The 15,613-nt window shown below is 42.5% G+C and overlaps 1 protein-coding gene across 1 annotated transcript in view; it reads right to left on the reverse strand.

The window, feature by feature from the left end:
- The window catches only part of ZC3H3 (zinc finger CCCH-type containing 3), a 330,785-nt gene that overhangs the window by 202,176 nt on the left and 112,996 nt on the right, over positions 1 to 15,613 (reverse strand). The window contains exon 3 of the mRNA XM_024218536.3: positions 8,187 to 8,343. Within this exon, the coding sequence (XP_024074304.3) occupies positions 8,187 to 8,343 (157 nt within the window). The remainder of the gene's footprint in view (positions 1 to 8,186; positions 8,344 to 15,613) is intronic.

Consider the following 15,613-nt stretch of genomic DNA (forward strand, 5'->3'; position numbering starts at 1 on the left):
GGTGGAATAAAAAAAGCACAGTGACACTCGAGAGAGAGAGCTAAACGAGATAGGGAGGATGGTATCATTGGCAGATCTAAAGCTTCGAGCGCCAGCCCTCTGGGATTGCAAGGGCTACCAGAGCTAGAGAGGCAGTGCCTTCTCTCTCAAGCACATCTCTGACTTCATTAGTCACAGTCACAATGAATTATGATGTCACAAACCCTGGATAAATCACACCGGAGAAGGCAGCTGAGTACTAGGAGAAATCTACCAACAAATATACTGACAGGCAGCAATGAAATGATAATGATACCCAGGACACTAAGAGCACTTTACACTCATGAACCACTGTGGGGGGAAAACGAATCAATCCTCAACACTCCGTAAGGTAGCTCAGTATCAATCATCAATCCCATTTCATAGATAGGTAAACTGAAGCACTGAGGTGAAGGCTTGTTATAGGCTAAAGGGAGTCCCTGTGCGAAGGCATGACTAGAAATCTGAAGCTCCCCTTGCCCAGAGCAGTGCTCAGTCCACTGGACCACACTGCTCTTCTTCTTCAGAGAATGAAATTGCAGAGGGAAAAAATACAATTTAATCCTATGGTGACAAATATTCTCTCTCCCTAGCTATATTTCTTTGCATGCAGCACTGGTTCTTTAACACGGCTCTCCAAGGTGAACTTCAAAGCTTTCCAAAGCAAACTGCTTGAGCGCCCTAATAAGCGACCGGGTATCTATGCAGACAAATTATACACGTGTAAAGAACAGAGTTGCAAAGCAGGTGCCCCTTCCCTTCCCTGCCAAGTCCTAAGTTCTAAGCTCTGCCTGTCACCTACAAGGTAGTACCAGCTGACAATAGCAAGCCATGACTAACACTCAGGCTACGTCTACACTACAGGGGTGGAATCGATTTCAGATACGCAAATTCAGCGACGGGAATAGCGTAGCTGAATTCGACATATATGATCCGACTTACCCCGCTGCGAGGACGGCAGTAAATCGACTGCTGCAGCTCCCCCGTCGACGGCGCTTACTCCTACCTGGGCTGGTGGAGTACGCGCGTCGATTCGGGGATCGATTTCTACCCGCCGATCCAGGCAGGTAGTGAAGACAAGCCCTTAGTGTGCTAAGATAAGCTTGTTTTATAGCTACCTCATTTCTCCACCTCCCTCCCCAATTCCCATTTGCTTGTTTCACCCACCTGTTGTGTTCTGTTGTAGCCTAGTCTGAAAGCTCTTTGGGACAAGGTCTACTTTTCCTTAAGTGCGTGGACAGCACATAGCAAAAACAGTTATAGAATCATAGAAACGTTGGGCTGGAAGGGACCTCGAGAGGTCACCAAGTCCATCCCCCAGCACTGTGGCAGGACCATGTAAACCTAGACCATTCCTGACAGGTGTTTGTCTAACCTGTTGTTAAACCCTCCGATGACAGGAATTGTACATAGCTATATAGAACCACAACTGTATTATATTATAACACCTAAGTTTAAGGACTCCTAAAAACTTTCTTTGACACGATGTCTACAAGAAAACTGACAACAGTTGGGCAGCTGGTGCGCTGCGATCAGCGCCTGTCAGACTGACCAATAGCATGTGTCTGTTTTCTTGTACTCCCCTGTCTGTATAAGTCTTGTAACTTATAAGATGAGACAATGTAAGCTCTTTGGGGCAGGAGTTGTCTTTTTGTTCGGTGTCTGTACAGAGCATGGGAGCCCTGCTCCTTGACTGGCTCCGGAGCACTCCTGCAATACAAATTAATGTCAGCAGCAGAATGGAGCACTCCAAGAATAATTATGGCTCCCCATTTCATCAGTTGCTGTGCCTAGCACAAGCAGCCACTACAGCCCAAGTATGCAGAAAAATGTTTTGCATGTGGGTTAGGGTTAAGATTATAGATTCATAGCTTCCAAGGCCAGGAGGGACGACTGTGATCAGCACGTCTGATCTCCCATCCAACACTGGCCTTAGAACATCTCCAAAACAATTCCTGTTTGAAATAGAGCAGATCTTTTTTTAAAAATCCAGTCTTGATTGAAAAGCCGCCAATGATGGAGAATCCAGCACAGCCCTTAGTAAATTGTTCCAGTGGTTAGTTGCCCTCACTGTTCAAAACTGACAGCTTATTTCCAGGCTCAATTTGTCTCGCTTCAACTTCCAGCCATTGGAGTGTGTTAGACCTTCCTCTGCTAGACTGAAGAGCCCACTGTCAAATAGTTAGAAAGTTTTTCCTAATATCTAACCTAAATCCTCCTGGCTGCAGATTAACAGTCCTTGATATATTTGAAGATCTATCAGATCCCCCTCAGTCTTCTTTTCTCCAGACAGGCACAAAAGATTCTGATTTCAGGAAAGGAGGGGGGTAGACAAGGAAAAGAGGTCCTGTTTTTAATGACAGGCAGCATTTCCACATTGTTATCTCTACCCACCAGACAGTCGCAAGCAAGGTGCACTCCCGCCTGACACTCCACTGGCCCCCTCTCCAGTAAGGAAATCTGTGTCCTCTCTGGTAGGTTCCACAATACTGCTGCATCCTCAAATGAGGAGAAAGGCTCCCTCTTCCTCCGAACAAGTCTGGAAAAGCTGAAAGGTCTCCTGTTATTCTCAGGGCAGAATCAGAGACACCCCCAGCAAGTCACCTAATATCAATCAGGCTATGAACCAGGGTGAAAGCAGGACCTCCCTGAGAGCAGCTGGCAAACAAATAACCCCAAAGAACTAGTTACCTCAAGTATCTGTTAATATGGGCTTATGAGTTTAGAGCGTCCCTGACATCACCACCAGTTCTTCAAGCTCATCTATGGCCAGAGGAGGACCTGGACAGAGTTACGACGTCCCTGCATGATTCACACAACAACCAAATGTGACGGGAAAAATGAAGTTTAAGACAGAAAGCACAGCCTTTCCAAAACTCACCCTGCAAAGCAGGAAGAGATTAGTGGGAGGAGTGAAAGGAGAATCAATCAATCTTAATCTCATTCACAATGATCTGGAGCTCTTATTAAGTAAATTAATTTAAGTTAATTTAACTCGATCATGACTCCTGATCACAGTGATTTAGTGAGGGGGAAATTGCATTAGGAAAGGCCATGCTCACTAGATAGAAGAACGGAAGAAAATTAGATCCACTTAGCAACGTGAATTAATATGGAAATAGCAGGTGTAAATTTAACCTTATCAAGAGAGTGAAAATTATCTTCATAAATTTGTAGAAATAGCCCCCAAGTTGCTTATAAATCTATTTAAAACAAAAATATTACAAAAAGTGCAGTAAAATTAATTTAAAATACACTCCCATCTATCGCCTGCAGAAAAGTCAGCGGCAGGGCAAAGTTTAATGCAATCTAGCAATGAGGGGAGAAAGCAACCAATCACTGAGGAATTAGCACTGGGTGCCTGTGGCCGAGCAGCAGCACCCCCCCCCCCCGCCCCGCCCCTGCTCACGATCCTGAGAGACACATTTGTCTTCTGTCTCTGGCCAACTGCTTCATGAGATTTGCCTGCAATGGAGCGAATGCCAGAGACCCCACCCCGTGCTGCAAACCGCAGGGTGGTTTCCCCTGCAGATGAACAGCGATACTCTTTGCAGAGCCAAGCTTTACAGAGTGTTCGGTGGGTCAGATATGTGATCCCACCAGAAGTCCATTAAAGTGCCATATAAATCAAAGGGATTACGGCAGAACTGAAGGGCCGTTCCCATCCCATGCAGGCCCTGAACGATCTGAATTTTGATAGCTGGGACTTCCCCGTCCCTACGTGCTGCAAGTGCAGTGGCCGCGTGCACCTGGTGCTGCATTTAGAGCTATACTTTACAGCACTGTGGCTCAGTGCCAAACAGACATTAAAAAAATGTTTACAGTTCTCGGTATCATATCAAAGGGTAAAACTAAAAGGTTAATAAATCACCGCTGTTTAGCCACTCGACAAACAAGCTGCAACTTCATCTGAAGGAGGGCACTGCGTGCATGTGCTAAATCTAACCACTGTCACCAACACAAAAAGTTGGCCATTATCCTAGCATAAGTACCCCCTGGCCCCCACTTACTGCTATGCAGCAGCAGTCAGACACACCTGAGATCCCTTTGCCTCAAGCTGGGCTTATTCCCAGCATCATTGCACTCATATTGGGCTGTATTATTTAGTATTCAACTGTTATTTAATATTTACAGTAGCACCGCATGGTCCAAGTCAGTCTTGGGGCCCCACTGACCTAGGAGCTGTACAAACACATGGTCCCTGCCCCAAAGAGCTTACAATTCACTAAACCAAGTAACACACAATGGGGGGAATGGAGGGGGCAGAGAGAGTATATTCCACGCAGAGAAAAACAATGCCAGTCATCATCACTTGCATCATCACTAGCAAACAGGGCAGCAGCGGGGAGATTTTTCAGTGGCTCTGAATTAGACCTCCTTCAAAATGAGCCACTTTTTAAGAGTGGGGAAAGATTAAATGTGACTGAAAAGAGGTTGTTGGACCATCGAAACTAGAGATGGATGAGATCCACTCACTTAATCCAGATCTCAATCTTCCTCCAAATAGTGCAGGATGACTCCCTGCTAGAGACGTCTCCAGTGCTTCATCCAGTCCACTTTTTAACAACCCGAACGTCAGATCTTCCCTCCTCCTTCCCCTGAGACAGTAGCTTACAGTCTAATAGATCATTTTTTTGTTCCACATCCAGGAGAATGTAATGGACATTGGAGTATAAGACAAATGTCAGAACTACAGAAAAAGCGTTTGCCATGTCCTGACCAGACGGTCCGTATGATGGATCGCACGCAATGAAGGTAATAGCAAGACTGAATCAGAGATTTATCACTTCTTTAAAATATAATTGTTTTAATTTGCTGATGGCACTTTATTGAGATCTGTATGAAACAGCCATAAGATCTAAGCCACACAATTTAATGAAGTCCAAGATTAGTAAGTATAAGATGATTCTACAAGTGGAAGCTCTCATCCAATCAAAACAGAACGATCAGATTACTTCTCTATAAAATGACTGCTCTGTTGAGTAAGACTGATGGTGTGACTCTGTGATCTCTGGTCTTAATCACTGTCTCTAGCCCCGCTCCTCCCCCATTTTAAACCACAAGTCCCCTCCTCTCAGTCAGATGCTCAATCAATTAGATGTTCAGATTGCATGGTAATGAGGAGTGTATGAGAACCTGAACAGAATCAAATCGAGGAGGGACTTGTCTCTCCATCATTATGGTTGAAGCTAGCTTCCCATTCTAAGCCTCGTTTTGCCCCATCTCAATAACATCACTGATATTAAACTTACCCATTTCAAATCTGACAGGGCTCATCTTACCAAAGAGCAGAAGCTTTTTTTTTTTTCCCCTGCAAAATTTGGTACAAATACAAGTAACCTTCCTCTTTCTCTAGGGTTGCGTCTCCTAATCCTGAATTGGTCTCGTGAGTCAGATTCGCATATCAAGCTTTGTGCAACACGACAACGCTCCATACAAACAGTGCTGGACCACCACACAACACCCCCAAGTTGCACTGACTCTGAAAGTGATTTCAGAACCCTGACTAACCAACAAGTAGCGCTTACAGGATGCAAATCCCCCCCACCTCCGTTGATAAAATTAAGACAATTATGGAATCTAATGGTGCCACCCTCTTTCCAGGCCCCAGTTAGAGAAACATTAAGTGCAGAGACACTGAAGTGGCAGTTTTGTCCAGACCCTTCACAGAATATTTATGGTCACAAAAAAAGTAGAAACAAAAATCAATCTTTGCTCGGGCTTTCAGATAACTGGGCAGTAACAGGGAGAATGGTCATTTTAACAAGTCTGGCTGTACCACATAAAGAAGGAAGCAACTGTTTCAACCAAAGTAGGTTCCCCTTAATGGATTTAAATAAAAGAGCAAGATTCGCTCAATACTGCTTGTTCAGGATGGAAAGATACACTCTCCAGATATACCTAACTCGAGCTAGGAGGGGGGCAACTTCAAGGCTGATGGGGATGTAATTGTTTTGGTTGGGGCAAGTTTCCTGGCTCATCACCATTCACTCTAGGGCAGTGGTTCCCAAACTTTAACAACCTGTGAACCCCTGTCACTAAAATGTCAAGTCTCGTGAACCCCCTCCTAAAAATGAATATTTCCAGGGATTTTCTCCTTTACCTGAGTATAAATTATAAAAGCAGTGATCTTGGAAATATAAAATTTGTTTTTATGACATGCTTATTACAAACTATTATTATTTATCATTACAGTATTTTTATTACATTATGAAAACAGCAACACTCTTCCAAGATCTCACGTTCGTAGCTTGTATCGCTTTGAATAAGCCTGTTATAAGACAAGGCTCCTATGTTTCATCAAGGAGTATCAGATGTGAAACAGCATGAAGGTATTTAAGAAGCCAACTCAAAGAGTTCCTCCTACATATGCATTCAGGTCTTGAACAGTCCAGACAAACAATGCACGTTACGTTACAACAAAGCTTAAACTTGTTCTTCATCATAATTTTAAAAACAATACTAGCTGCCTATTTAATTTTAAAAACAGCAAAAAAATATCCACCTCCCTTTCCATTTCTTATAAGGAGTGTTGAAGTTTAAATCTCCTCAGTGTGATAGATATGCTTGCTTTGATCTGCTTAGCTCTTGGAAGTCCAGGGGCTCCAGGCTGCTGGCCCGCAGCTGCCCAGGGTCCCTAGGGACAGCTCTGTCCGCCATTAGGGAATTTTTTCCGAGAACCCCCTGTAACATTTCATGAACCCCACCTTGGGAACCACTGCTCTAGGGTCATGTAGTCATTGCAAACAAAATCCCTGCAGATGCACAGAATGATCTGACAAATTGCAGTGTGAATAACAGTTATAGTGGACAACACAGTAAAGAACCCCTTGCTAGTGGCGACAGCTCCAAACAGAAGCGATCAGTTTAATCCCAAAACAATGAAGCATCTGGACTTAATTTAGTAAACAATTTACATTTAACACTGGAACAAACCTGAAAATAATTTATCCTGAACAGTTTGCTTGGCCACTATTTGTCCTGTCCTCTCGGTTATGATTAAATGGCATTTTATTACTCTGCTCCTCCCTCTCTGTGAAGCTACTGCCAGAACCAGTGTCTACAGCCATGACACTGATGAGAACTTGACAGATTCGAAATTATGATTTCAGGGCAGAATCAAACAGAAGATGAGCTATCAGGACTAAACCTTCACTTACATGCAAATATCTACCATTGTAACTACCAACAACAAATTATGAACCTGTGAAATGCAAAGAAATTTAAGGCCTGCTTTACACTACAGAGTTGGGTCAGCTCAACTACAAAAGTTTCACGTCCTTTGTGATGTAGTTAAACCTACCTAAGCCCTGGTGTAGACACTGCTAGATTGGTGTAACAATTCTTCCATCGAACTAGCTATCACCTCTCAGAAAGGTGGATTTCGTACAGTAAAGGAAAAATCCTTTCTGTCGCTGCAGTAAGTGTCTACACTACAGCGCTCCAGGTGTGCACTGCCGAGTTTCTAGTACAGACATACATTAGGCTAAAATCTCAGGGTATTTGCAAGTTCGCAGTATACAAGCCCCTCTTCAAAACACCAATAAGAGATGTTCTAATTGGGCCAGCCTAGAAGTAGCACAAGGATTGATTTGACTGTGTGATTTACTATCGCGGAATGACAGTCATGGGTATTTGTGGATTCTATATAGAAGATAAAATATGAACATATGATAATATCTTGATGGAAAAGCAATGGGGGGGGGGAGGAGAAAGAGCAGGAAGAACCAGTATTTGGTCTGTTTGTGAACACAAAAAGTTGGTACATCTGGTTCATAAAAGGAAGGTGAATTGGAGGAGGGTCCATGGCTCAGTAGATACCTTCCATGAAGTGCAAGAGCAATTTGTAGACTAGTATGGAGAATAGGGCATGTTCCCTGGGGGAGAGTGTGACCTCAGGACCTCTTGATGCCAACTGACAGAGGACACCAAGGTGCATGGTGTACAGGGATCCCATGGGTTCACCAAAAGGGGTCATTGTAAGGGTCTCTACTGAAAGCCTGTGTCACACTGGTTATTTAATCACCAAGAGATGTATGTACGGAAAATGTGTGAGGAGTTGTGTATGTATGCTGAAAATTATCTCCCTGGTGAACCACTATATATTGTGAATCTCATAACAGAAGTCTATTAGCATCCTAATAGATTAGCATAGGCAGAAACGTTACCTGGATGTCACAAGTCGCCTTGTCTTCCAGCTGGGAACAGGAATGCTGAAGGATGACGACGAACTTGAAGGTGAAGCCACATTCTTCTTCACTATCCTATAGCGAGTCTGTACTACTTTATTAGCCACAGGGCTCCTTACAAGGTGCAAGCTGGACCCTGGAAGAAAGTAAGCAAAAGAACAACCTGAAAAGTTCTCATCCTTAGGATGCATGTGATTAAGGGTGGGAAGGAGGCAAGCCACCTACATAACCAGTTCATACTATGCAGAGAAGAGTGGCTTCTAGCTAAGGCTAAGGAGAGCTTGTTAGCACTTCAACTACTTATGATCCCCAATATGGTCAGAAAGTAATGCCCCCCCAAGTGTGCCCCTACACACACGTGCACATGTACGGCACAAGCAATCAGATGTATTATGGGGGTGTTCATGTTTTTCTGTCCAAGGTAGGAACTGGACAAAATGGAACATTGTCTGTTGTAATTACTACGTACTGACTGTGTCAATCCTCATTAAGCTCACATAGTCTAGCTCCTGCTTATGGACAAAGAGGTTCTAAGTTTCAATAGGTCATTAATACACGAAGTCTGAAGGATACGACTAGTTAGCCAGATCTGTTTGAGAGAGGAGAAGTGATCGGTCCAGTTTGACAGGCAGAAGATATTTTCATCCTTGGTTATATCATTGCACACTATTGACTGAAGTAGGCATTTCCCCACTGCATCTTAAAGAGTACAAATATTCCAGCCTTCCTACTGCACAATGGTCTTTTGAGACATTTCAAACACATTTAGAAAACACACCTTATCCCTGACATCTACATTCTGATTAGATTTATGTATTTAATCATTTCCATTTTCATAATATTTTGCAAGATGATCTATACGTCAGTTTTTAATGCGGAATGCTTCATGCAATTAACAGTTATATGTTTGACTCTGTTTTTCCTCTCCTTGATAGTTAGCAATTTTTTTTTTCACAGCTTTAAGGAATGCGTCTAATTGCCTGATTTTTATAACATACAGCTATAACTGCCCAGATAATTAAAGCTGACACTACACGCTGAGACTAAATCCTCTGGTTTTATAACCGATTTAAAGGGCTGGCTGGTTTTTTTGGAGATCTTCTAATTAAAATTATTGCAAGATGGAGAGGGGAAAACCAGACCCCACTTTTGTGTTTGCCCAATGTGTCCCTTGTTGGGAGAGGTGGGACTAGTGCTGCCCACAAGCTAAAATTTAGCATGTGGTAATAACAAGGGTGCTAGGGGCACAGAGCTACCACTGCAAGCATACAACCACATTCCAGCAGTCGCATCAGTGCTAAGTACTACCATAGGCAGAGCAGGTTTTGAGAATGTGATGGCAATAACTCCTGTGCCCTCTTGCACCAGAGCTAAAATACAGGTACTCATATTTCTAGTTCATTCAGAAGCTGGGTCCAAGAGCTAATTCAAATTCAGCAACTCAGTACCTCTGTTAGGACCTGGAGGGTAGAATAGCAGCATGAATCTCCCATCCCAAATTCAGACAGTGGTAAAAAATCTTTAACACATGGGATACGCAAGAGAAGGCTCGATAGTGCAAAATGTCACTGGAGATCTTAATAATAAAAATGAAGATAGCAACTTTCCCCCTGAATTATAATGGAAAAAAGATGATCATTGACCGAAGAGAGCAACATTTAGGAATACCGAGATCTTCAACTCTGCCTGTTACACGTTGTGCACACTCATGGCGCTATACAAATACTGTCGTCATTCTATACAATTGTGACAATCTGACAAGGGCTCAGTGTAAATAAATCAAGGCAAATCTGGCAGCACATTTCCCATACTGAAGCATATACAATTAGGACAATAATTTTAATCACCATTTTCCCTTCCACTACCTGCAGCTTTTACAGTTATAGTGTAGGTTTTACATTAAAAAATATTCAAATTGGGGCTGTCAATTAATCACAGTTAACTCATGCGATTAACTCAAAAAAATTAATCACGATTAATCGCAGTTTTATTCGCACTGCTAAGCAATAGAATACCAATTGAAATGTATTAAATATTTTGGATGTTTTTCTACATTTTCAGATATATTGTATTCTGTATTGTAATTGAAATCCAAGTGTATATTATTTATTACAACAAATATTTGGCACCTTAAAAAATGATAAATAGTATTTTTCAATTCACCTCATACAAGTACTGTAGAGCAATCTCTTTGTTGTGACAGTGCAATTTATAAATGTAGATTTTTTTTGTTACATAACTGCACTCAAAAACAAAATGTAAAACTTCAGAGCCTACAAGTCCACTCAGTCCTGCTTCTTGTTCAGCCAATTGCTAAAACAAATAAGTTAGTTTACAATTACAGGAGATAATGCTGCCCTCTTATTTACAATATCACTAGAAAGTGAGAAAAGGTATTTGCATGGCACTTTTGTAGCCGGCATTGCAAGGTATTTATATGCCAGATATGCTAAACATTTGTATGCCCCTTCATGCTTCGGCCACCATTCCAGAGGACATGCTTCCATGCTGATGACGCTCGTTTAAAAAAAATGCGTAAATTAAATTTGCGACTGAACTCCTTGGGGGAGAATTGTATGTCTCCTGTTCTGTTTCACCGAGGTTCTGCCATGTATTTCATGTATCAGAGGGGTAGCCGTGTTAGTTAGTTACCTGCCTCTGGAGATTTCCATTACATGCATCTGAAGAAGTGAGGTTCTTACCCACGAAAGCTTATGCTCCCAATACTTCTGTTAGTCTTAAAGGTGCCACAGGACCCTCTGTTGCTTTTTACATGTATTTCATGTTATAGCAGTCTCGGATGATGATCCAGAACATGTTCGTTTTAAGGACACTTTCACAGCAGATTTGACAAAATGCAAAGAAGGTACCAATGTGAGATTTCTAAGGATAGATACAGCTGAAAATACAGTCCACCTTGAGAGAATGCTTAAAGAACTGAATGCGAAAAGTAGTCAAGTCGGATTAAAAATGAACCAGTCGAAAACGAAATATATGAGATCGGATGTTCTGCCAAGAACCCAAATAACTCTTGGAGGAGAGCAGATCCAAGAGGTCGACAAATGCGTTTATTTGGGCCAAGAAGTCAACATGCGCCATGATCAGAAAGGCGAACGGTCGCGCAGAAAAAAAGCTGGATGGTGCGCATTCAACGACATCAGGGACATCCTCCAAGGAAAGATCAGCAAAACAACTCATGCAAATCTTTTTAACTCGACCGTGCTTCCAGCGATGCTATATGGCAGTGAAACATGGTCGCTGACGAAGACTGAAGAACATCAACTGTCTGTCACACAGAGGGCAATGGAATGAACATTTTTGGGCATTTCGCTCCGCGATCGCATCCCCAATGAAATAATTAGGCAGCAGTCTGGAGTCCGAGATGATGTTGTCGAAAGCAGGCTCAGCAAAATGCGGTGGGCGAGACATGTGGCTCGACTCAGTGACAACAGATGGACTGCAGCTATATCTGAGTGGTATCCGCGAGAACTGAAATGGCCACGCGGTCGGCCTCCAAAGAGGTGGGATGATTTCTTAACAAGGAGATATGGACAAACATGGCAAAGGATGGCCAGAGCAAGAGAAGATAATATATGGAGATATACCTATCTCATAGAACTGGAAGGGACCTCAAAAGGTCATCGAGTCCAGCCCCTTGCCTTCACTAGCAGGACCAAGTACTGATTTTTGCCCCAGTTCCCTAAGTGGCCCCCTCAAGGATTGAACTCACAACCCTGGGTTTAGTAGGCCAATGCTCAAACCACTGAGCTATCCCTCCCCCTGAAGATTGGAAGATGTGTTGTGATCGGCTCAGTCTTAACTGATGAAGGACCGACAGTCTACGCAGTCTACACAGATACAGCACTCAACCCAAGGTTTAAGAATCTGAAGTGCCTTCCAAAATCTGAGAGATGACGACGTGTGGAGCATGCTTTCAGATGTCTTAAAAGACCAACAGTCCGATGCGGAAACTACAGAACCCGAACCACTAAAAAAGAAAATCAACCTTCTGCTGGTGGCATCTGACTGAGATGATGAAAATGAACATGCGTTCGTCCGCACTGCTTTGGATCGTTATCGAGCAGAACCCATCATCAGCATGGACGCATGTCTTCTGGAATGGTGGCTGAAGGGACATATGAATCTTTAGCACATCTGGCACATAAATATCTTGTGATGCCGGCTACAACAGTGCCATGCAAACACCTGTTCTCACTTTCAGGTGACATTGTAAACAAGACGTGGGCAGTATTATCTCCTGCAAATTGTAACCACACTTGTTTGTCTGAGCGATTGGTTGAAGTAGGACTGAGTGGACTTGTAGGTTCTAAAGTTTTACATGGTTTTATTTTTGAATGCAGTTATTTTTTGTACAAAATTCTACGTTTGTAAGTTCAACTTTCATGATAAAGAAATTGCACTACAGTACTTGTATGAAGTGAACTGAAAAATACTATTTCTTTTGTTTTTTACAGTGCAAATACTTGTAATCAAAATAACTATAAAGTGAGCACTGTACGCTGTATATTCTCTGTTGTAACTGAAATCAATATATTTGAAAATGTAGAAAACATCCAAAAATATGTAAATACATGGTATTCTATTACTGATTAATCGCGCGATTAATTCTTTTAATCGCTTGACAGCCCAAATTCAAATGGTTAAAATCAGACCAAACTATACTTTTCAAATACAGCAAATGCAGTGGTTCAAGCATGCAAGTAGGAAGTCCTTTGAGAAGACTGCATGATTGAGCTTCTGATGCAAACCAGCTCGTTTTGGCAAGGACATGGCTATTGGGTCCAAAGACTATGGTTTTTGGTATATATTTGTACAGTGCTGAGCACAAAGGGGCCTTGATCCCTTATTGAGGCCCTTACTTGCTACCACAATGTAAATAATTAATAATAAATGCACAGAAATAATCTTATGTACTGTTATGTCAATAAATAGCCTCAGCACAAAACACATTACAATGCTTTTTAGGGTGGCGGGATTCTGCTGTAGGGAGACCTACAGATATAATGCAGTCTGCAATGATCAGCAAGCATTAATAAAAATAGCAGTGCTATACAGTATATTAAATACCAAACAGGGTACATTAAGTTAATGTTAAGTATTAAATACCCACAAAAGCCAGGAAGTTAAAGCCAGCAGCTTAAAGAGCTACTGGTGCCTTTTAGTAAAAAATTCTGCTTAAACAAACCCCCCACAGATCTATAAATCAAATCAAATATTCCCAATACTTTTCTTCCTTCTCTCTTAATTAACAATTATTTACATTAAAAAATGTTCTTTGTTTCCGAGATATTCCAGCCCCTTGTTCCCCACATAGAAGTCTATGGTTTTGACAAGCATTTCCAAATCAACCAGTTCTAAAAATAACAGGCTGCAGGCAGTGGGGAAATCTAAGGCCCTGTCTACATTTGGGACATTTTGTAAAAATTTCCCATCGCTGCAGACACCAGTTCAGTTCTACCAAATTAGCTATCTTGGGAGTGCCAGTGGAAACAGGTCCCATTGGTGTTTTCAGCACTATCTCATCTCACCTTGATCACAGTGGGTCTAATTGACATGATGTAGCTAAATTAGTGTTAGCAAAGTCCTGCAGTTACAAAATTTCTCTAATGTAGACAAGACCTATGAAAGAAAGATCCTGTTGTGTTGCAAATCTTCCTAGCACTAAAGACTGAGAAAGGGGATCGACTGAAAATGTAGAACAGAAACGGGACAGTTTCTCATCTAAACAGAATGTTTATCAAAGTTTCCCCACACTGGACTTGTTAAAAACGATTGTAAGCTCCCCAGAGTAGTGACTGCATCATCCTGTGTGTCTGTAAAGCTGTAGCACAGTTTGAGACCTACTATAATATAATTTCTAATATTATTGAGCCATGGCCAAGTTAGATTGTTTTGTTCATGGACATCTATTTAAATTTAGTTATTTTGATTTAAATAATAACTAAAAAACACCTATCCAAGACTTTGGATGCACTAATGCACCATTAACAATATCTCAGCAACATTAACATGATCAATTCAACAGGCGCTCAGCCAGCCACCTACAAAAACTCTTTTCCGCCCCTTCATTATCTAAGAAGCATACCCTCAATCTTCTCCAAAGCCCTATCTAACAGATCTAAACTGTCCCCTGATCTGGCCTATTTCAGACCAAGTGGGGGGAGCAAACTCTAGATTCCTCACAGAGAGCTTTAGTCATGCCAGGCCTTCATATGTTTTGCTATCCTCTAGCAGAAAGTCCAGAGTTGGAACTAAAAAATAAATGACTCCACTTCTCTGAATGGCCTCAAACAAAGCCATTCACAATTCATATGAGGACATGTTTCTGGCAAAGCATCTATAATAGCACAGAGGTCCACACTGGAAAGCAGTTCTGCCTCTTCCCCTTTAGAAGGAGAATATAATGGTAGGGCTGACCCACTCCACACACTTCATATCCATAGATTTAATAGGACTACACTTAAAATTTCAGTAAAGCTTTTTATGGATCTTAAAAGTCATGAAGCTATTTTACACAGAAGTCATGCAGAAAAGCAGTGGCAAAAATGTGAAGAGAGCCCAGGAGTCCCTGGCTCCCTGTTTCTCCTTGCCAAACATTAGACTACATCTTATTTCTAAACTTTCACACGTGTTTCCTTGCATGTAGAATCATAGGGTTGGAAGAGAGCTCAGGAGGTCATCTAGTCCAACCCCCTGCTCAAAGCAGGACCAACCCCAACTAAATCATCCCAGCCAGGGGCTTTGTCAAGCCGGGCCTTAAAAACCTGTAAGGATGGAGATTCCCTAGGTAACCCATTCCAGTGCTTCACCACACTCCTAGTGAAATAGTGTTTCCTAATATCCAACCTAGACCTCCCCCACTGCAACTTGAGACCATTGCTCCTTGTTCTGTCATCTGCCACCACTGAGAACAGCCGAGCTCCATCCTCTTTGGAACCCCCCTTCAGGTAGTTGAAGGCTGCTATCAAATCCCCCCTCATTCTTCTCTTCTGCAGACTAAACAAGCGCAGTTCCCTCAGCCTCTCCTCGTAAGTCATATGCCCCAGCTCCCTAATCATTTTCGTTGCCCTCCGCTGGACTATCTCCAATTTGTCCACATCCTTTCTGTTGGGGGGCCCAAAACTGGACGCAATACTCCAGATGTGGCCTCACCAGTGCCGAATAGAGGGGAATAATCACTTCCCTCGATCTGCTGGCAATGCTCCTACTAATACAGCCCAATATGCTGTTAGCCTTCTTGGCAACAAGGGCACACCATTGACTCATATGCAGCTTCTCATCCACTATAATCCCCAGGTCCTTCTCTGCAGAACTGCTGCTTAGCCAGTCGGTCCCCAGCTTGTAGCAGTGCATGGGATACTTCAGTCCTAAGTGCAGAACTCTGC

The sequence above is a fragment of the Terrapene carolina genome, unplaced genomic scaffold (assembly GCF_002925995.2).
Source record: "Terrapene carolina triunguis isolate 2854851 unplaced genomic scaffold, T_m_triunguis-2.0 Scaffold58, whole genome shotgun sequence".
NCBI classification, from domain to species: domain Eukaryota; kingdom Metazoa; phylum Chordata; order Testudines; family Emydidae; genus Terrapene; species Terrapene triunguis.